Source organism: Haliotis rubra, unplaced genomic scaffold (assembly GCF_003918875.1).
Source record: "Haliotis rubra isolate DU_JTF1 unplaced genomic scaffold, ASM391887v1 Scf4, whole genome shotgun sequence".
In the NCBI taxonomy this organism is placed as follows: Eukaryota; Metazoa; Mollusca; class Gastropoda; order Lepetellida; family Haliotidae; genus Haliotis; species Haliotis rubra.
In genome coordinates this window covers 4,905,870-4,929,275 of record NW_025767079.1, presented here as the reverse complement: position 1 = coordinate 4,929,275, position 23,406 = coordinate 4,905,870, and the positions used below count along the sequence as shown (strand labels likewise).

General features: G+C 39.3%; 2 protein-coding genes across 2 annotated transcripts; one reads left to right on the top strand and one right to left on the bottom strand.

The window, feature by feature from the left end:
* The first annotated feature begins 2,758 nt into the window (after nt 1-2,758).
* On the top strand, nt 2,759-11,064 carry LOC124287276 (E3 ubiquitin-protein ligase UHRF1-like). Its single transcript, XM_046723775.1, has 9 exons — nt 2,759-2,925; nt 4,957-5,109; nt 5,897-6,002; nt 6,414-6,474; nt 6,763-6,875; nt 7,310-7,347; nt 7,650-7,803; nt 8,155-8,270; nt 9,423-11,064. Exons 1-9 carry the CDS (start codon nt 2,845-2,847, stop codon nt 9,894-9,896), a joined length of 1,296 nt encoding a protein of 431 aa, XP_046579731.1. The 5' UTR covers nt 2,759-2,844; the 3' UTR covers nt 9,897-11,064.
* A 4,212-nt stretch (nt 11,065-15,276) lies between these two features.
* LOC124287273 lies at nt 15,277-23,129 on the bottom strand. The gene is made up of 4 exons (XM_046723772.1): nt 22,974-23,129; nt 18,202-18,279; nt 16,838-16,945; nt 15,277-15,495 (listed from the first exon to the last, which is right to left on the bottom strand). Exons 1-4 carry the CDS (start codon nt 23,013-23,015, stop codon nt 15,349-15,351), a joined length of 375 nt encoding a protein of 124 aa, XP_046579728.1. The 5' UTR covers nt 23,016-23,129; the 3' UTR covers nt 15,277-15,348.
* Between the last annotated feature and the right edge of the window lie 277 nt (nt 23,130-23,406).

The window sequence follows — 23,406 nt, the reverse complement described above, 5'->3', positions numbered from 1 at the left end:
AGTGGCATGGGTGTCCCCACTGTCTAAGGTGTCATAAATTGCTCTGCAGAGCGGCATCCCTTGTGGATAAGTGGCATGGGTGTCTCCACTGTCTAAGGTGTCATAAATTGCTCTGCAGAGTGGCATCCCTTGTGGATAAGTGGCATGGGTGTCCCCACTGTCTAAGGTGTCATAAATTGCCCTGCAGAGTGGCATCCCTTGTGGATAAGTGGCATGGGTGTCCCCACTGTCTAAGGTGTCATAAATTGCCCTGCAGAGTGGCATCCCTTGTGGATAAGTGGCATGGGTGTCCCCACTGTCTAAGGTGTCATAAATTGCCCTGCAGAGTGGCATCCCTTGTGGATAAGTGGCATGGGTGTCCCCACTGTCTAAGGTGTCATAAATTGCCCTGCAGAGTGGCATCCCTTGTGGATAAGTGGCATGGGTGTCCTCATTGTCTAAGGTGTCATAAAGTGCTCTGCAGAGTGGCATCCCTTGTGGATAAGAAGCCCCCCCAAGCCATAAAGTATGAACGATCCCCACAGGGGGTGTGTAATACCCAATTACAGTTGATTCATAACTAAATGAATATCGGTGTATACAGTAGCAGCCATGTAGCCTTGAATTTTGAAAGTTTTGTTTGTGTTTTCTTATTATAATGAAATACAATCGCCAAGAAAGAGTGTTTACTTTCTTTTCCAGGCAAACTTTAATTGGTGAGGTGAAATTGGGTTTAACGTCGTGCTTGAGAATATTTCACTCATATGACGACGTGCATGCGTGTGTATGTGTGTGTGCAGCTGCTTGTACTAGCCTAGACTGAAGCTGGTTTTATAGTGCTAGCCAACTGAGATACCATGCCACAGTGAAGCATGAATACCCCACTCAGACACATTATACTGACTCCGAGCCGAGCAGTCCTTGTTGTACCCATTAATGCCGAGCGCCAGGCAGGGACCAACAAGTACCATATATTTTAACGTTTTTCGGTATGACGCGGTTGGAGATCGAACCCGCGACCTTCCGCTCTCTGGGCGGACGCTCTAACCACTACACCACGGAGGCGGTCTAGTATACTTGGGATGCAAGTGAGACATTTCAAAGCCGAGATCCGCATATTTAGCATGCTTTTCGTAAAACTTGCCAATCACGTTGCTATCAAAAGGGACAGAAAATTCAATAACATAAACAAATTCATTGGTTTTATCAAGAAGAAAGATATATCATTCGAAATTAAGAATTGAACAGATAACTAATTGTTTTTCTAATCTATTAATGCAGGTTATGTGAATATATTGATATTAACGATGATCCTGCCAATGTTTCCATATGGGTACATTTAATTTCAATTCAAAATATTGACCTTAATTCCTGCTACCATGATAAAATGTATTTTGCCATTTTATACCTACATCATTAGTTTGTACATGACATGCGGGGGGTGGGAGTGTCACTTATTTTGTACTGGAATGGGGTTCATTCACATTTTACATGCTCCTCAATACAAATTATCAGCATCAGCATCACACGCACACACACACAAACCATAAATTATATGAACGGTCCCTTATTATCGTACATGTAGATACAGAGCCTATATACAGGGCCGTGGTTAACATTTCTTAGGGGGCACTGTCCACGTTCGATGCCGATGATCTAGGGTGTCCGTGAATTTTAATAATTAGATGCTTTCAGATGCAATTTCCTGCTTTCTAAAGGTACAATGACTCCATTTGTGTAATGTCCGATGTTGTATAAAATATTACTTTTTCCTGCTACGTTCGACCACATCTTTTCATGTTTTTTAAAAAAAGTTTCTTTTTTCAAATTTGTACCATCTGTACATAATCTTCTGAACTTTATCATATGTTTAGACATATCTGTATATCAGCTGACAGTCCAGAAATTGCACGTGAAATTTACATCATATATATGATATATTCAATATTTTGGAGTCATTTGGGTTGAATGCAATCCTTTTTCTAATTAAATCTTTTGTTTGTTAATTATCATTGCACAATATGCCTTCAGTTTATAGGGTTCCGAGTAGTCTATGTCATTACCCTGAATTCCTTATTTTATTTATTAATGGTTGTTGTAATCACATGTAATTAGGTGTATCATTCTGGTACCGATCAGGGTATATGACACTCGAAAGAGTGTTATATCAATACTTTGATGTACAAAAAATAATCTGTAAACCTTTTTTTAGGGGGGCAGCTGCCCCCTTGCCCCTCTGGACTAGCTACGGCCCTGATGTACAGCCTTCACTTAAATTGATGTGTTACGTTCAGCAACAAACAAACATTATGTATAAATGAACATGAATAAAAAGAAGATGTAACCCAGAAAAAATCTCTATGTTCATCAAATATCATCTTCTAAAATGCCAATCAAGCATCTAATTATGTATAAAGTCACATGACTTTTAGATAAATTTATGAATCATGTTCGAAACGACCTCACAAGCGACAAGGACTTTGGCAAAGCGGGTTTTGCTTCATGAATATGCATGAAGAATTAAGTCCTTTGATTAAATTTAGATAAAACACGTTGTATTTTATTTTCATAACACAAGTGCATTGTTGCAAAAATACTAGACTCTAATTTGTCGAACATCAAAGCTTTTTCGAAGGCGGTCGTTACGCAACAGGCAGTGCAAACCAGTATTTACAAGCTGTGAACAGGTCAATTTCAAGTGCCCTCTTCTTCAAATAAGCTCTGAAAAGTTCACCAAACAATGTTTTGGGGACACCGGATGTATACCACGTGACTGGTCATGTGACAGGCACGTGATTGTAACCGCGGGAAATAACCTGGCGTGGTAAACATTAGTGTGATTGCTCAAACGAGATATTGGCCAAAATGTCAAGCTACGAGAAGTTACGACAGAAGAATTTGGAGGATAATCGGCGTATTTTGGCAGAATTAGGTCTTGTGAATCCGGTAAGTTGGCAGATGCACCAAATCAGTGTGTGTTGGTATTCTTTAAACAACACTTCTTTGAGTGACAACAAATATCGCTCACACGATGTTGTAAAGTCCTAATTTTTGCAGGATGCATGTATTCAAATAATAGCCGATTGGTGTAAATTATGTCGTAATTCTATTCACGATCGTTATTGTTTCGTCATCGTGCAAGAAGCAATGTACAACATGAATCATGAAAACATAAGCCGGGCCACTCTTTGATCCGAACGAAGATCCGTAAGGGGGGGGGGTGCAGTCACGTGATTGCTAATCTCTCTCCCCCTCCCCCATTTCCGGCCTGGGTGCAGTGTGTCTCCCAAACTACGCCGATTATCCTCTAAGTTCTTTTGAAAAGATTTGTCATATGAGGCGATAGACAATTTAAGCAACTAGTCTCTGAAATGAACATATTTTACAGAAAAAACCCAGTTCATAATAAAAAAGAAAAAATATATAATGAAAAGGAACCCTGAGACTTTCTTCATTTCCAGAAACTGTGGACATCTTGACTTGCCACATATTCTAGAGATGCATGGACTTTCTTTGATATATTTGTTTCAGGGTCTGTATGACTGTCTTATCAGGTGATCTAACACTTTGTTTATTTGGCATGTTTTCATGCCATGTTTTTATATATTGGAAAACAGTTTGCCTTGCATAAAGTATTGCGACCAAACCATATATTAAATGGCATTTATTGTCTGTATATTGTTACTGAGCAAAATACAATTTGAGTACTCATTTAGTAAGTCAGTCAGTATAAAAATTGTCATGAGTTGATAAGAATATTATCCAAATCTACCCATAAAGCATTAATTCACAATTTGAATTTTTGTCACATGTTCTGACAGTTCAAATAAAAACAGTCCAGTGCCAACTGTTGTTTTCATAATGAAAAAGTGATGTTGTTTGTTGTCACCAAGCCTATTTGGCTCTGACATGTCAACTATTATGCCTATTTAGGTCCATCTAGAAAGAAAATCTGTCCCTGGTATATGGATTAGTCACCATTCTTTCCACTGCTTTATTCCAAATCACACAATTTGGGTTTATGTATAATATAATGTCCATTTATATGGCGCTCGGCTCCACTGGGGTGGTGCATACAAGAGTCAAGGAAAAGTAAAACTTGGTGGCAGTACAAAGTCACTTAAAAAGTACAACAGATGAGTCTTTAAGTGACGCTTGAAATGTTCCAACGACTGGGCGTCTGGGAGTCTGGCAGTGAGTTCCATTTAGTGGCAGCTGCAACACTAAAGGACTTGTAACCAAAGGACTTTTCTTCCATGGTGGCACCATGAGTCTGTTGTTTCTCAGTGTTTGAGGCCTCAGTTGGTTTTGACAATTTCAGTTATGGTGTTTGGTGGTGAATTGGTCCTGGGTATATTGTAGCAGCATTCAGTGAGGTTGTCTCAGTGTTAAAACACAGGTTTGATTACCTGAAAGGGTAAAATGTATGAAGCCTGCATGTCATCAGTTGTGGTCTCACTCTTTTCAAGTGAGTTTGTTAATAAATTGCCTTTGTTCACCCAGCAGTGAATGGGTACCTTGTGGGATAAGTAAATGATCAAGTGCGTGTACAGGACTTTTTTAATAGCTATTATGATTACCTGACTAACAGGATTATGTGGTCAGGGTTGCTGACTTGTCATGTCATTGTAACCCAATTGTGTATATCGATGCTGATGATGTTGATCACTGGATTGTCTGGTACAGTCTCGAATATTTACAGACTGCCACCATATAGCTGGAATACTGCTGAGCAACAAACCAACCACTATTATTAATTCCTTTGTTCCACCATGTTAGATTATTACTAGGTGCAGGGTAAAATCTTACCTTACTCACAACAGAATGGCGGTATGATAAACTGGCTAAATATGGTTATCGTCTCTATGAGGATGTAGTGCTGTTGAAAGGCGCTGAATGTGTTTTTATGGTCAAACTTAACTACAGCATGTAGAGTTTCCACAAGGACTATCATTCATGCGTATGTGTCCCTTTCAGTTCAAGCCACTTGGGCGTGTTGTCAAGAAAGGCATCAAGCGAAAAGCTCCCATTGATATCAAGCCAAGAAAGAAGATTGTGATTGAAGAGGACCTGTCGAACTGTGGCTCTATACGTGGACTGAGGAGAAAGTCAGCTCGGATCCAGGGCAAGGTTGATAAATGTTTCATTACCATAACATAGTTAAATGTTTTATATTTCAAACTGTCATTTGTGAAAGAACAGTTGGGAGAAGGGAAGTAACTCTGTACAGAGATTTTTAGTTGTAAAATAACATAGTTAAAAGTTTTATATTTCAAACTGTCATTTATGGTGTCTTCATGCTCATTTTACTATCAAACTCACAGCAAATCTCAACTGATTGTGGGCGGTGGGGTAGCATAGTCGTTAATGTGTTGGCTTGCCACGCCGAAGACCCTGCTTCAATTCCCCACATTGGTACAATGTGTGAAACCCATTTCTAGTGTCCCCCGCTGGAATATTGCTAAAAGCGGCGTAATACTAAAACTCGCTCAACTGATTGCCCTCTCCTTTTCAAACTGAGTGATGAGACATGAGAAACAACCAGCCTTTTGTGATGTTGCTCAGTTTGAAAGTTATCTTGGTCATCCCTTGCATGTAACATATGTTATATTTGCGATTACACTTTCTTAGTAAAGTACAGATTCTAGTACTTTTTGGGACGAGTCCCGAGGGTGTGGGTTCGAATCCCGGATGGGACTCAAGTACTAGAATCTGTACTTTACTAAGAAAGTGTAATCCCAAATATAACATATGTTACATTTGACCACTTTCTAAAATGGCATTGTGTAATCCCTTGCATAGACCGTCCTTTGTAATCACGTGCAGATGTAATGACATATTATATTCAAGATTCATTTACTGGAATTTTTCATTACCTATCTCTGTATGTAGGTTCACTCTTGTGTTTATGTTTAAGCCGGTGGGCTCAGAGGAAGAATGGAGAAGTGTAGAGGAAGAGGAAGATGATTACAAGCCCAAGAGAGTCTCACCGAACAGACCCAAATTTTATGGACCTGTGCCAGGTATGGTCCTACTCTCCTTATGTCTTCAATTTTCAGGTTGGTTCAGAGTTGTTTTTCCAGTGCACATTTCCAAAACAGCTGTTAATCTCTCTTACTCACACAGTGGCCAAATTGCAAGCTGATGCTCTGGTTTCTCAACAGAATTTCAATATTTTTCCTTAACCTGACTCATATGTTATTGCCTATCTCCACTTTCTTCCAAGGTACAGTGGAAACCTCTGTCCTATTGTTCTCTAATTAACAGTCTAAAAATAGAAAAGAAATTAAAAAAAGAAGCAATAACATATGATTCAGGATAAGTATAAAATATCAATTTTACTTAAAAAATTACATTTTTTCATAAAAACTACATTCTTCAACTCACATCTATAGATCCTGTTTTTTTAACCTGTTTCTCTCTGGTTCCTGTAGGTGTGGAAATTGGTACAGTCTGGAACTACAGGATTGACTGCAGTAGAGATGGCATCCACAGGTGTGTGGTGGTTGACTAAATCGTTCACTGGGATAGAATACCTGTACATGTGTGAGCGTCTTGAGGACAACTCCAGACTCGATGTTTTTCAAACCACTGTTATAGAGTTGGAAAAGTGTTGAGTACGGCGTTAACAAATACACAAATTTACATTGTGTTTGTAATTTCATTCAGCATTATGGCCATAATGGTAATATATTTTCAGTCAACATTATTTAGATTCTCGGTGCTTTTTCAGTTGTAATTATCATCATTGCCTTCATCATAATCATTAACTTGTGCCCCCAGACCAACTGTTGCTGGCATCCACCGAGGGGAAGAAGGGGCGTATTCTGTAGCACTGTCTGGGGGATATGACGACAATATTGACCTAGGTGAATGTTTCACCTACACAGGAGAAGGTAAACCCAAGTACATGAACTAACATACTTTATGTTTGGAAATTTGTCCCTTTAACCCATGCCGGTCACAAGAGACAATTAAGTGGTTTGGGCAGTCAGTCTGTGATAATCCCAAGTAATGGGAAGTAATTTTTAAGCTGGGTTCATGTGATAATCGTAAGTAATGGGAAGTAATTATTGAGCAGGTTTCCAGTGATAATCGTAAGTAATGGGAAGTAAATATTGAGCAGGTTTCCAGTGATAATCCTAAGAAATGGGAAGTAATTATTAAGCTGTTTTCCTGTGATAATCCTATGTCATGGGAATTAATTATTAAGATGAGTTCCTGTGATAATCTTAAGTAATGGGAATAAATGTTTCATTAAGGGAACACTTTAAATAAAATTAAAACCGAGGTCACTACCTTGTACAATTTATAAATTAAATTATTCCAGGTGGCCGAGATCTAAAAGGAACAGCGTCAAATCCAAAGGTTGGTATTTTGTAGTAAACAGGGTTTTCAACTTGCAGCTTTTATCCAAGTTGTTGATGGCACCTTATGAGGTAGTCTTTATTTTCATTACTATGGAGGGTAATTGTGACTCCAATAAAAAAAAATTCCAATAATGCTTGCTATCTGAATATTACCACCATAGCTGCAGATCTGCAGATTTACATCTTACTATCATGTCTGTTGATTTGTTCCGTCACAACGATATTGCAGTCTGATATTTTGTCACATTTTCTTTGATTCCAACTTAGGTCATGAGATTTAACTCCGTTATTTATCCACAGAACCTGCGAACAGCTCCCCAGTCAAAAGACCAGACCCTGACCAATGGTAACCTGGCGTTGTCCAGGAATTGTGAGAACGGAAATCCAGTCAGGGTTATAAGAGGCTATAAACTGGACAGTCCGTTTGCTCCTGAAGAAGGCTACAGATATGATGGTGGGTAGTGTCTGGGTTATGACTGAGTCAGTGTATTTGGATACTGCTTCTATCTGTCATCTTCGGGCTGTTACTGCGTTGAAATGAATGTACCGTTCACACTGTTTTCTTGACCCTAAGTTTGATTGGCCACCGCAACCTACGTATTTGCTCTTTTCCAGAGCAATTTTGACGCTTCACCATAAAATAAGGTTTACCCACTCCCCCCAAAATAAAATAATAAAAAAATCAGCACCCACCACTGACCTTTTCCACTTGCACCCATCCACCATCCGCCTCGGCCACCCACTCACCCAATGTTCTGTTGTCTCACCCATCCCCCTGTCATTGATGTCATTCACTCTCCTCCAGGAATCTACACTGTGGAGAAGTTCTGGAACACGACAGGCCTGTCTGGGTTCGGAGTGTGGAAATTTGCCCTTCGTCGCTGCAAGGATCAGGCTCCTCCACCATGGGAATTGATTCAGGTACGACTGTCACAGTTTTAGATACCACAAACCTGAGAAGATCCGGGTTAGAATTGGTCTTCAGTAACCCATGCTTGTTTCAAGAGGTGACTAACGGGATTGGGTGGTCTGGCTCACTGACTTGGTTGACACGTCATCATATCCCAATTGTGTATATCGATGCTCATGCTGTTGATCACTGGATTGTCTGGTCCAGATTCAATTATTTACAGACCGCCGTCATATAGCTGGAATATTGCTGAGTTCGGCGCTAAACAACACAACAACCACCCAGGAGATAGGATAAGTACACTGAAAGCTGTCTAAACAGGCACTAAAGAAATAATCCGGTTTAGACAGTGTGCTGGATTGTACAGATGACACGGTTATCTCCGACTAATAGTGAACAAGTTTTGTTACTCTCATTTACGTTGTTGCATCACAATAAAGCATGTCAACTCACCAGTTACATGTACAAGTATACCCATGCTGAACTAAGATTAAAATGTCTTTGTCGGCAACCATGTAGTTTCAATGCAAGATTAATTGGTGACAATACACATCCAGCCGACTCCTTGCCACGCGCCGGATTAGACGGCGCTGATTACAGTATAAGACCATATTCAGGTGGCTCGTTTCATGCCAAGATCTGGAATTGACAGCTGCCGAATTGCAGAACATTTAAATTATGATAAATGAACAAGCCACAGACAGGACTGAGATTTTATGCCGGTGTTGACAACTTGCCCGGATTGGACAACTGCCGGTTTTGACAGCTTCCACTGTATATATGTATACAATTTATAGTTAAACTTTCCAAATTACCAGAACTTTAGTATTTACACATCCAACAAGTTAGTCACTGGTGTTCAAATGTTTGATTGATGTAGTAATGGACTAAAGACAAGTACAACCTATTTTGCTTGTACTACATTTGTGTTCTGTTGTAAACAGTTCTAATTGTATGTTGGAAACTGTAAATTTCATCAGCTTGATTAAACTTGTTTGATGGATCCTAAAAAATTATTTCACAGAGTCTATTTGGGTATTCGAGTCACTATCTTCGAAAGGACACATTGAAGTTTATAGCCAAAAAATTCAGAAGTCTTATTTGAAAACTATTACAATATAGACAAAGGTGATTTCAGTGCTTGTTGACATATTGTGTTGCAGAAAGATGACTCTCCAAAGAAAACCAAAATGGTCAGTGAAGATGAAGAAAGTGCTAAGGGAGATAACTCGAGCAAAAACTCGCCAAACCATAAAATAGATGATGACACTGAACAGAATGAATCTTCTGAAACAGAAGCAACAGAAGAGAATGAAGTCACTGAATCTTCTGCATCCAAAGAAGAGGCAGTAAAATCAGCTCAAGAGGACACTGCTCAAGAAACAGAAAAATCTTTGCAAGAGAAAGAACAAGAAACAACAAAGATGGAATCTTCACCAAAAGAATCAACCAAAGAAAAGGAAGACACCTTAAAATCTCAGAATATCGAGACAAAAATATCCCAGGATGAAAATAACAACCTTGGAAATGCTGACAGGGACACTGTGAAGAAGCTTGTCCGAGAGATGAGTGATTCTGGCGTTGAATCTGATGCCAGTGGCATCGAGTCATCTCAGTCATCATCTGCAAGTGTGTAGTCAAGGTGTTTCTCCAACACCTTCTTGTTCAAAGTTCTGTTTGAATGCTTCAACATTTTCAAGGATTGGTTTTGTTGGTGCCAGTTTTGTGCTGCTTTTGTCAGAGTTCATGTAATGCCTTATCATTGGGCTTTCTGAGTGTGCTGTTTGCTGCTTTTTGCTGATCTTTAAAGGTTATATTTCATGAAAGAGGAAAATGAAATAACGGTTGGGATCTCTTTGATTAAGAAAATTGACAATAAAATGTTGCTTTTAGACTTTAGAATAATGGTATTTTTAAGACCCAATCAGGCCAGGATTTTTTTATATTTTTACCTACCAAAATAATAAGAAATCCCATGAAATACATTTTTGATTTGTGTACTTACCCAAACTATTTTTTCTTGTTAAAATTCATAAGCATGAAAAGAAGACTGGCCTTGTGAATGTCATCCAAGAATCTGTTTTCATGGTAAAAGTCCTGTTACTGAGCTGTGGCAGAAACTAAATGGGATCCTTTGCGTTTTGCTGAGTTCATAATAGCAAATTTTTTGGCTTTTTAGAAATTAGAACAGGTTTATTGAATGTGTTCTTTCGATCATTGTATCTGATGCCAACAGCTAGGAATAGTCATAATATTCAGTAGAGTTCAAATTTAGGGGTTATAAGATAACAGAAGTTTGCCTCTGTAATACTTGTATAAGGTCCCTGAATCCCTGTCCTTTATTATAAGCATGATGGAAGAGACTGTCATATGGCAAACATAGTTTCAGGCTTGAGAGGTTATTTTGTATTTAGCCTATACATACACTTATGAGTTCTGCAACCAAGGGCACGATGTAAGGAACATGATTGAACTTGTACCAGGGTGCGTGTTGACATTGGAACCAAGTTGCACCTCATCCTATAATTGTGTCTGGGATGAAATCTAGGACGGTCTGCCGCCAGTGGTCATTACTTGAGGATTGCTATGTAAAATGTAAAAGGAGTTTATGAATGTAATCTTAAAGTACCTATATAATCCCACAAAAGCATGGCAAATTATGAAAACACAGATTAGTGTGTGATGGATGTAGTGTATACTGTAAATCATGAAATTAATGCGAGCATTTTATTAATGTGAAAAATGCGTCTGTACTCTTCTCGCATTATTATAATGACGCATTTCATTCTGATCTTGTCTACTTTTGAGAACTTATTAAAAGACAGAAAACGTAAATCTGTTGACACTACACATTACACCAATACAGGTCACTTCCTCATTACAGGTATCTCAAGCCACATGTAATTATCACTGGCTACAATCACTGGTCATCGTTTAAAGTCACTCAAGCACATCAGCCAGGGCGGACTTTCTCCAGCCACGTGTTTGTTGTACCTTGGTAGATGACTTATGTCTTTCAAGTCGGATTACGTTTATACATGTTGTCGTAAGACAAGTAGTAGTAAGCAATCACGTGATCAAACATGGCAGCGTAATCAAAACATTATCAGCTCATTTCCATTCATTGTTTAACGAGCTCATTTCAAGTTATTTGGTAAATAACAAGTGTGAAAAGAAAAGGAACAACATCAAAGATTCAATGTGTCACATTTTATCATCAACACAGATTCCTGAGCTCGCATTAATTTCGTGACGCATTTTAGACTACACCCTTGCCCTCGCATTAAATTGTGACACATTAATTTCATGCCTTACAGTAACTACATACAATATAACTGAGAGGTATGTGTTCATAATGTGTGGACAATTAAGCGCCAGGCGGAAATTGGTACTTGGTACATGCAGTTGTGTTATGTAATCTACCCTATTTGACTTATTTATCCCCCACAATGCCTTTTGCAGGGTATATTAAATTGGACTCTGTGCGTCCATCCGTCCGTGCAAATTCTTCTTTTCCGGAGCAGAATTGTTTGATTCCGTGTCATCTATCGCAAGGAGGGCAACTACTAATGATTTTAATCATTGGTTTTACAGCTTAAATAGGGGTTAACCGAAAACATACAACATTCTTCATATCTGTGGCTTCATTCATGTTTTCATTCACTTTTTCATCCAGTGAAATATCTCACCAGTGCTCATCTAAACTAGTCTAATCATGTCATGAAAGTAATACATCAAGATCTTTGAAAAATGAATTCATTTTTGTGTATTTTTATATGAATGGATTTTATTGTGCCAATTACCTCTGACAGAATGAATGAAGTTTACTTCTTGCTTGGTTTCAAGGGCCAGTTGACACTTTTTGTTAGTGATAAATGAAATACTATTAATTGATGATTGGGTGTCCCTGGACCTGGGCAGCATGAGAGCTGCTCATACTGTCGACCACCATTTGCGTGGTACAAATTAAGTATCTGCATGTGTGTGTGTTGAGTATGACAACTGCAAACGCCAGCATTTATTGAGAATTCAATTTATCACCTGTAAGAGAATTTTCCTTTCCATACCATAAGCACTAATATCAATTAATAAAACATTGGTTGTGAGTTTGTGATAAGATTCCCTCATTTCCCTTGTTTAAAGTTCGGTAAACCTGTCAACAGCAAGTGTAAATTGACAAAACAACATCTTTTTAAGGATAAAACTAAATTATTGAACTTGTTTGAATCTGGTTTAGAAGGTAACAGGCTTGTGGTAGGAGATTATTATTGTTATTATGTTTTACAGATTAAAGATAATATGCAGCAGAGAGGGTTCGGGTTATTATTATTATTATTATTATTATTATTATTATTATTAGTGTCTAAGTAGATGTAAATTACGGACCATTGTCACAATCATAGAGATGAAATATTGTTGACTGCACCATTTAACCACAAGCCTTGTGATTTGAGCTTGTTCCTACATGACCCACGAAGATCCGGGTTAGAATACATCAATCAATTGTTCCTCTATAAATTAATTCTGTGTCCTGTGGGACTTTGAGATGTGCAAAATGTTGTATGTTTCAGCAAAGCAAGTTCAGGTTTTACATTACTAAATTACTGTCCACAGGTGTGATATGATTCAATGAAGTTTTTACTAGTTTTGAATACGTGCATAGATGCTCCATTTAATGAGCTATTGAAGAATCTTTATATATTGTCCAGATCAGTAAATGGTAGTTTGTGTTTTGTGTCCTGTTTAGTTTTATTGCTACACAAGCCACACACACATATATAAATACAAGGAGGGCATTTAGAGCTTTGAGTAGATCTTTACATGACTTTATGTGTAGATGTGTTTGTTTTATTATCAATTTAATTTTACAGTTTCTTCTGATTTGTAAATATAAGACTGTTGTTGGAATTATTAATGGACCGTTAAAAAGGGTATTGCCACAAAATATATTATGTTGTACAATGCAAAAATTAAAAAAAAATGACAAATGTTCAAAGCAACTTAAAAAGCATAACTCGCTATTGTGGGTGTGGAAAACTTAGAACCCAAACCATATATAGATATTCCAAAAGAAATAAAATAAAAATCTTGAAATATACTTGTATTTGCTTTGTGAATCTTATACAAATTATTAGATCTTTGTTGATCCCATCTGATTCCCATCTGATGCAGTGTTATCACACATCCTAAAATGGTGGCTTTCCTCTCATTATTAAGCCAACATATCATGCTATAACCTGGTGGGCTATCCTCATATTATGGCAACATACCGTGATATAACCTGGTTGGTCTTCTTCTCATATTAAGCCCACACACCATGATATAACTTGATGGGCTTTCCTCTCACATTTAGCCAACACACCATGATATAACTTGGTTGGCTTTCCTCTCACATTAAGCGAACACGCCATGATATAACTTGGTGGGCTTTCCTCTGTATTAAACCAACACGCCATGATATAACCTTGATGGCTTTCCTCTCACATTAAGCCAACACACCATGATATAACTTGGTGGGCTTTCCTCTCATATTAAGCAAACACCCCACGATATAACTTGTTGGGCTTTCCTCTCACATTAAGCCAACACACCATGATATAACTTGGTGGGCTTTCCTCTCATATTAAGCAAACACCCCACGATATAACTTGTTGGGCTTTCCTCTCACATTAGGCCAACACACCATGATATAACCTGGTTGGCTTTCCTCTCATATTGAGCCAACACCCCATGATATAACTTGTTGGGCTTTTCTCTCTTATTACGCCAACACACCATGATATAACCTGGTTGGGCTTTTCTCTCTTATTACGCCAACACACCATGATATAACCTGGTTGGGCTTTCCTCTCACATTAAGCAAACACCCCATGATATAACTTGTTGGGCTTTCCTCTCATATTGAGCCAACGCACCATGATATAACTTGGTGGGCTTTCCTCTCACATTAAGCAAACACCCCACGATATAACTTGTTGGGCTTTCCTCTCATATTGAGCCAACGCACCATGATATAACTTGGTGGGCTTTCCTCTCACATTAAGCCAACACACCATGATATAACCTGGTTGGCTTTCTCTCATATTGAGCCAACACACCACGATATAACTTGTTGGGCTTTTCTCTCACATTAGGCCAACACACCATGATATAACCTGGTTGGCTTTCCTCTCATATTGAGCCAACACCCCATGATATAACTTGGTGGGCTTTTCTCTCACATTAGGCCAACACACCATGATATAACCTGGTTGGCTTTCCTCTTATATTGAGCCGACACGGCTGAATACGATTTATCATCTAGCAACTTAAAACCCATATCACTCGCCGATAATGCATCTCTGGCATGGGTTGTTGCAGGTGTAATCAAGCAATGACTTGTCCCTTCCCTCGGGAATTCCAGGTTGTAAGTAATAACCCAATACTGTAAATCTGTTTTCTGAAGTGACAAAATGGATCTGGTGTTCAGATTCAACTTGGCACGTCGTATGGTCTGAGACAGTTCTCACAAATTCGTCACTTATGGTTTCAATGCAGGGTGAACTACCGGTTCAATTCAACTCGCGAAGATCGTGATTAGTATTGGTCCTGTGCAATCCATTTTTGTGGTAAGAGGCAACTAACAGGATCGGGTGGTCAGGCTAGCTGACACATGTCATCGTATCCGAGTACCGTATATAAATGCTCATGCTGTTGATCACTGCATTGTCTGGTTCATACTCGATTATTTACAGACTGATATCATATGGCTGGAATATTGCTGAGCGCGACGTTAAATACGAAACCAACAAGTCGTTCAGTTCAACCGGAAAACTTAAGGAACTTGAGGATGTTGAAGGGACGCTTTGAATATGTGTGAGGAAGTTTTGTGGTGTCTCCTGGATTTATGCTTCAAGCATTTAAAGTCACTGCAAGAGCATAAAACTGACTGACATGGGATGATAATGGAAGTGAAGGTTGCCGAGGTTTTTTTGCCATTTACATGCATTTGAAATCTAATGACAGAAGGACGAAGACTTTTAATAATTAAATAATTTTATCAAAACTTGTATCAAAGCGAGACATGGTGACTATTATGTAGTGGACGGTTCAGACGATGTTTGCAAGGTCGAGGTTGAACATCTCGCTCCTGTAGCAGAGGGCCCGCAGTAGCATATCGTTATACTTTGAGTGCACCTTGTCCAGCGTCGTGTGGGTCATATCGTTGCCAGCCTCGATCACTGGAATCACTTTAGCCTGAGGAAAGAGGAATATTAGGGATAAATATAGCCTTAGGAAAGAGGGGTATAAGAGATTACTGTAGCATGAGAAAAGAGGGGTATTAGAGATAAGTGTAGCCTGAGAAAAGAGGGGTATTAGAGATTACTGTAGCCTGAGAAAAGAGGGGTATTAGAGTTAAGAAAAGAGGGGTATTACAGATGAATGTAGCCTGAGAAAAGAGGGGTATTAGAGATAAGTGTAGCCTGAGAAAAGAGGGGTATTACAGATGAATGTAGCCTGAAACAAGAGGGGTATTAGAGATAAGTGTAGTCTGAGAAAAGAGGGGAGTTAGAGATAAGTGTAGCCTGAGAAAAGAGGGGTATTACAGATGAATGTAGCCTGGGGAAAGAGGGGTAGTAGAGAGGGTAGATGTGGGATCACGTTACCCTATCAACAGAAGGATATGTTAAGACAAATTACGCCTCTCAAGAAGGGTTAACAGAGACCGCTTTGAACAGCCTGTGGAGTGAGGATTATGGAATAATTCTGATTTGTAATAACAGGTGTATTGCGTGATATCATTGGCTTGCAAACAGCAAGGTGTTAGGGATAAGCTTAGTCCGTGAACAGCGGGTTATAAAGGGATATTTGTTTGTCTTTTAAGCCTGTTACAAGCGACGGGGTAGCCTAGTGGTTAAAGCGTTCGCTCGTCACTCCGAAGACCCGGGTTCGATTCCCACATGGGTACAATGTGTGAAGCCCATTTCTGGTGACCCCGCCGTGATATTGCTGGATTATTGCTAAAAGCGGCGTAAAACCAAACTCACTCATTCACTGTTACAAGAGACATATAGTCTGGGAGGGTGTATATGGATAATTTAAACCTCAATGCAGGTATGATGTGATCTCTGTACGAGGAAACGGGATAGCGTAAGTTTGTAACATGGCTACGGCCAAACTTCTGTTTGGAAACTTTCACATCGTCATACAAGGGAGGATGCGACATTCAGGGGCGTAGAAACAGCATGGTTATTTCGCAAGGAATTCGGGGTGGAATTTAGTGTTCGCATGGCCCGACGGTGATGCCTGGACGCGCATGCCTTTAAAGGGTCTGGTTTCGAGTCCCATCGCTGTCAGGGAAAGCGCTTTCTGTTATACCGTCACAGTGAACTGAACACTTACATAGAAGAGCCGTGAAGATCCGGGTTGGAATTGGTCTTCAGTAACCAATGCTTGTCATAAGAGGTGACTAACGTAGATCGATGCTGATGCTGTTGGTCACTGGATTGTATGGTCCAGACTGTATTATTTACAGTCAACCGCCATATAGCTGAAATATTGCTGAGTGCGGCGTTAAACAACAATCAATCAAACTTACATAGAAGGCTTTACGGGAGGTGGGATCAATTAGCTTCTTCTCAAGGTCCGACCCGGCTGGGACATCAGTGATGTAACAGTCCAGGCTGTGCATGATCATCAGCAGGTGCTACAACACACAGGTAAACATAATCAATAAACAAACCTAGGTGAATATACAGCATACAGGAAAGTAGTTTGCTGCTGCTTCCAGTATCCTGTTGTCTCTTTCGACCTGTGTAGAAAATCCACGCTTGATATAAGAGGCGACTAACGGGACTAGGTTGTCAGGTTCGCTGACTTGGTTCATTCATGTCATCCTATCCCAATTGTGTAGACCCATGTTTCTGATTGTCCACTCGATTGTCTGGTCAAGGCTCGATTATTTTCAGACGGTCGTCATAATATTAGGGCATTCTGAAACAAACTATTGCCTTTTGATAGGACAGGTTGAGATATTTCTCACATCTTTAAATGTATATTTGAAAGAGGGTTAAGTACCGTTTACTTCAATTTTAATGATTACTAGTAGATATTTCTCCTTTTGATTTCATAATTATCTCGTAATTCGTTCTTAAATGTATTTTCAAATAAGGTTTTCAATTTTATAAGGTGATTTGTATTACATTCTGAACATTTGAAATAAAATTTGGCTTGCAGTAATATTATGTCAAAAGTTTCACCAGAGGGAAAGTAGAAGAACTCCCAAACACGACTAGGTTGCAGTAAACACTTTCACATATTCACTTGCATGTGAACTACTTGATTTAATGCACCCGTGAAGATTCTGGTAAAACGTAAAACCAGTGTGCGAAATAACCACTGGCACGCTAGCTCGTGGCTAGTAAAAATCCAGTTGGGCAAGTAATTCTCCAGTCACTGGCCCGACTGGCTACTGAATGTACTGAATGGGGTCATTTTGTAAATATATCACAACCACCTACTTGTTAAGTTATAATACACTTTTAAATCATGCAAGATGATGACCGTGCTGAAACCCGTGTCTACATTCAAATTTCGGGCTAGAGAGTTATGTTGTGGGCTAATAACTTTCAGGCATAGCTAGCCCGAGTGGCTTGCAAAATTTGGAAACTATTTCGCACACTGCGTAAAACCCCATGCTTGTCACAAGAGGCGTGGTCAGGTTTGCCGATTTGGGTGACACATGTTATCATTTCCCAGTTGCGTAGAGCTATGCTCATGCTGTTGATCACTGGATTGTCTGGTTCAGACTCGATAATTTACAGCCCGCCGCAATATAGCTGGAATATTGCTGAGTGCGGCGGTAAACAACAACAATCACAACTGCAGTTATTAAATGTGCGGCGTTCAACAATAAACAAACAAACTTGATTAAATGCATGTTGATAGTTTACCAATACTTACGGTTTCGTCGTGAAACTGAAATCTGTACCCGCCGATTGTGTTCTCGTAGTCCCCCTGGAAGATGGGGAGGAACTGGGCCTGAAATTGATCAAATACAATAAACTACATTTGTGACGAACACTCTTATAACGAACTGACGGCTATAACGAACTGACGGCTATAACGAACTGACGGCTATAACGAACTTAAGGATATGACGAACTGTTTTTCTTCTCCCGGTTACTTGCTGTATGTTTTAGTCGAAATGCGCTTAACGATCTACGGTTATAACGAACTATGAGTAATGATTAGTTCGTTTTAACCGTAGTATATTGTACCTCAAATAATCCAGCCAGAGATCATCAAAGGAGGTATCTTCCATACCTTCCGACAAAATTATCCACGTAAGTCTCCAATACAAATGCAAGTTAAGGTTTCTTTATTTCAAATTAGAAATATCATCTGCGTTCGTCTCTCTACAATATATCAAGAGGCAATTTACGAAAACAATAGCTTTGTACTGGTTCATTTGTATGTCTCAATATTTATTCAGGAAAAGTGAAATGTGGTCGGGACTACTGAAAACTTAAGAAGAGTCGTTATGCACGCTGTGTTTTGGGACTGTAGCTGGTTGGTCGTTGTTTTACGCCGCACTCAGCAATATTCCAGCAAAATGGCAGCGGACTGTATATAACCGAGTCTGGATCAGACAATCCTGTCACCAACAGCATGAACATCGGTCTGCACAACTGGGATAAGATGACACGTGTCAACCATGTCAGAGAGCCTGGCAACCCGATCCCGTTAGTCGCCTCTTACGACAAGCATGGGTTGCCGAAGACGTTTTTGGGACTACAGGGCGTTTCCGCTTGCAATGCAAGAATCGATTACTGTTCAATAGACAGCGGTATGGTATGTAGGGTTCTACATGTCAATGGGCAACGTTGACCCGTTATTTCATAAATCCCAGCTGTTGCTATTTGTGACGTGACTGTTAATATAATGTCTTCATCCTTGCTGTTGTTATCGATTACACGAACATGCAGGAACGCGGAATCACGAAGTAGTTGTTTGTTCGCCACTGCTGACCCTTAAGAAAAAATCGACTTATCAGAGTTCGAGACAGCGGAGTCGTCTTAATATCACGAGTGTGTAAACATAGTGAGTAAAGACAATGGTTCCTCTCGTCGAAACACATGGCTGAGTTGAATTATCAGAAATTCGAGTATTGCTTCTGTTCGCGGTTCTTAAAACAAACACTCGTCTTGAAATGTGATATGAAACAGGTGGTCCTCATTTTTCAATAGTATAAGGGGTTAAACTAACTCTACAACCACCCTCTGATAGACTTTTGATATACTTATATGAAAATATTAATAATAAGGGCACAACGGAGGGGCACGCTCTAAGCGCTACAATCTGATTATTATTACTACGGATAACCCAAGCTGCCTGTGAGGCGTTAGAAGGTTAATAGTCACATGACTTATCCCACCAGGTACCCATTTACTGCTGGGTGAACAGAAGCAAGTTTGAACAAACCCACTTGCCTATGGTGAGACCACTTGTATCACATGTGATTCGTTCAAGTTTTGCATGTAATGTTCTTAAAATAAGAGAACGCGATTTCATTCACGATTACATTCTGACTGAACAGATAAGAAATCTACCCTCAACAGCTGTCTGTTCTGTTGAATAAAGATACACTTTTACGAACAAAAGGAATCATAGATAAGAAATTAAGATTTATAAAAAAAACCAAGCAAAACAAAACAAAGAAAGAAAGATCAACAGTACAAACAAAACATTTGCCTGTTGTAAACTATTCTTTCATATGGTGCATATATTATTACATGTACCTATGATACCCTGTCATTGGCATCCAACGTTCGAAATAACGTCGGTCCTTACAGTCCGTTTGTGTCAGAAACGGACCGATGAATTGCAAATTTATCATGGTACAAAATTGCCACAGAAATATAAATAGTACACATGTTTATCATTACTAATACCCAACAGCTTTCTTATATTTGAAAATTTTACGGACTCCACCGAAAAAGTTCTTTAAGAAACTATCATTAAAATTTTGACACAGTTCACTATTTGTTACGAGGGAGGAGTGCAGAGAAAGGGACAGCCAGGTGTGCGAGAAAGAATGGAGACGGCACAGCACAGGCTAATGAATCAATAATTTGGTGGGCACTTGTGCACGTGCTTCTCTAACACCTGGCTGTCCCTTTCTCTGCACTCCTCCCTCGTAACAAATAGTGAACTGTGTCAAAATTTTAATGATAGTTTCTTAAAGAACTTTTTTTGGTGGAGTCCGGAAAATTTTCAAATATAAGAAAGCTGTTGGGTATTAGTAAATGATAAGCATGTGTACTATTTATATTTCTGTGGCTATTTTGTACAATGATAAAATTTGCAATTCATCGGTCCGTTTCTGACTCAAACGGACTGTAGGCCCGAAGCTGACTGAAAACCTCTCGGACCCAAAGCTTATGTTTTCTGCAGGTCCTTATGGCCTTGCTTGCTGGGGATGACTTGTATTGTAACTAAAATATAGGGCCTGCACATTCGGAACAGGACCCACAACTTTTTATGGTTCTGGGTCCTTAGGGCCTGCAGCTTTTCAGGGTTAAGGACAAATACTGATGACATCACCATTTCTTCTGTATTGCTGTTGTAGTGACCATCAAACATGGGCGTATACTTTCTTTTGTGTGTCAGTATACATCACAACATCTACAACGAAGCACATGTGATACATGTGGTCTCGCCTAAGGCAAGTGAGATTGTTCAAAATTGCCTCCAGCAGAAAATGGGTACCCGGTGGGATAAGTCATGTGACTATTAACCTTCTAGTGCCTCATAGCTTGTTATAAGGATATAAACGACAGCGCAGAAGACCCGGGTTCGATTCCCCACATGGGTACAATGTGTGAAGCCCATTTCTGGTGTCCCCCGCCGTGATGTTGCTGGAATATTGCTAAAAGCGACGTAAAACCATACTCAGTCAGCCAGTCGGTGTTATAAGGATAGGATTACCATGCAGTCCTTCAGTAAAGCCTTGGAGCAAGGTTAGATTTGACCTAGGTTAGATTTTAGCACTGCTGTTACGGCAAGGAAAGCATGAATAGATTTTATATGAACACATATGGGAAATCGAACCCTGGTCTTCTGCAAGATGAGAGAACGCTCTTCCCTCAACGCTACTGCGTAACATATGGTATATGATTCAGAGTAAGACTTGTGTGTTAAGTAGTTTTTACCCAGCTCTTACTTTTGAAATCTCATGACATTAAACGAATTGAATTTGCACATATATAAACGCGATTAAAACACTAGTATAACATTATTGTTCTAACAATACAAAATATTATTGAAAATACACGATACGAACATACGATCTGTTTAAGCATGAAATTTCCCGTCATATTAAATTATAATGTACATGTATATATCGAATCATTGCAGTTTTACTTAGGGATCTTAACAACCAGTTATAAAGGTATATATGTTCCGATATCATTTTGTATGTATTCAAATAGTAAAGAGAAGGCTTACCCGTGAAGATCCGGGGTAGAATAGGTCTTCAACAACCCATGTGCTTGCCATAAAAGGCAACTATGCTTGTCGTAAGAGGCGACTAACGGGATCGGGTGGTCAGTTTCGCTGACTTGGTTGACACATGTCATCGGTTCCCAATTGCGCAGATCGATGATCATGCTGTTGATCACTGGATTGTCTGGTCCAGACTCGATTATTTACAAACCGCCGCCATATAGCTGGGATATTGCTGAGTGCGGCGTAAAACTAAACTCTCTCACTCACTCACTCGTTTACGAATGGTTAGGAACTTTTGTTTCAGGTTTGAATATTAATTGGGAATTTCAGTATGATTCAGAGTAAGACTTATGTATTAAGTAGTTATTACCCAGTTCTTAGTTTTGAAATCTCATGACATTAAACGAATTGAATTTTCACATAGATAAACGCGATTAATACAATAGTATCGTACTAAAAATACAAAATATTACTGAAAATACACGATACGAACATACGATCTGTTTAAACATGTAATTTCCCGTCATATTTATTTTTAATGTATCGTGGTATCATACAGACAATATAGAAAGTTCATGGCAATGCACGATACGAGCATACATTAAACATGACATTTCCCGTTTCATTTAGTGAGTGAGTGAGTTTAGTTTTACGCCGCATTCAACAATATTCCAGCTATATGGCGGCGGTCTCTAAATAATCGAGTCTAGACCAGACAATCCAGTGATCAACAGCATGAGCATCGATGTGCGCATTTGGGAACCGATGACATGTGTAAACCAAGTCAGCGAGCCTGACAACCCGATCCCGTTAGTCGCTTCTTTACGACAAGCATGGGTTACTGAAACCCAATTCTCTAACTCGGACCTTCACGGGTTTTCATTTAATTATATTAAGCATCTGGTATATGAAATACAGTATAGACTGAAGCAAATATATACGTTTATATTCAGCAGGTATTTTCAATCAAATACCAAATCCATTAATCATATCTGAGAATTGTTATATGCTTTTGACACTTTTAATAGACAAACTAACCTCTTTGGCGATTGAGGGAGTGAGTTTGGTAAGACGCTTTGGCGATTTTGTTTCAATATGGTTCGGCAGTAAGACTGATTTATACAATCTATGATATGATAAACATTAGAATAATTTTTAATACTATAAATGATACACTGGACAAGAAAGTTCAGTTACGAAAGTGGAAGCACAAAATGGTCACTCACCGAGACAGCCACAATAAGGAAGACGAACAGAAGCCCCGACATCTTGGAAATAAATATTTCTTCTTGACCGTCTACGGAAAATGCTGGTCACCTGTTACTGGGAAAGCGAAAGCTGTCACTGACTGTAATCTCTGTTCACAGGCTTTTTATCTTGGCGAGTTACGGCGCCGGAAGATTTTGTGTATGAACATAGCGACATCATGCTTCCGTGATTTAATCTCTGTAAGTCCGGGGGGTGAGCTGCGGTGTTTAATGACCCTGTGGTCAGTTTCCGGTCATCGTGGCTGTTTGCCTGTTTCCTTTAGCATTCAGAAGTACGTTCATATCCTTGTTGACACAGATATACTATCGTGTCCTCATTTTTCTTGTCGGTTGTATTTTTAACTGCGTTGTAAGACGTTATTTTTAGATATATTCCGTTTGTTTGTCGCCG

What these genes read in the sequence shown, in the direction of transcription:
- LOC124287276 (XM_046723775.1), top strand. Translation starts at nt 2,845, where the DNA reads ATGTCAAGCTACGAGAAGTTACGACAGAAGAATTTGGAGGATAATCGG. An exon ending in CAGCTCGGATCCAGGGCAAG is followed by an intron (nt 5,110 to 5,896) that starts GTTGATAAATGT and finishes TTTATGTTTAAG; the next exon opens with CCGGTGGGCTCAGAGGAAGA. An exon ending in CACCATGGGAATTGATTCAG is followed by an intron (nt 8,271 to 9,422) that starts GTACGACTGTCA and finishes ATTGTGTTGCAG; the next exon opens with AAAGATGACTCTCCAAAGAA.
- LOC124287273 (XM_046723772.1), bottom strand. Translation starts at nt 23,015, where the DNA reads ATGTCGGGGCTTCTGTTCGTCTTCCTTATTGTGGCTGTCTCG. An exon ending in TCCTTATTGTGGCTGTCTCG is followed by an intron (nt 18,280 to 22,973) that starts GTGAGTGACCAT and finishes GATCAATTTCAG; the next exon opens with GCCCAGTTCCTCCCCATCTT. An exon ending in TTCAGTTTCACGACGAAACC is followed by an intron (nt 16,946 to 18,201) that starts GTAAGTATTGGT and finishes TGTGTGTTGTAG; the next exon opens with CACCTGCTGATGATCATGCA.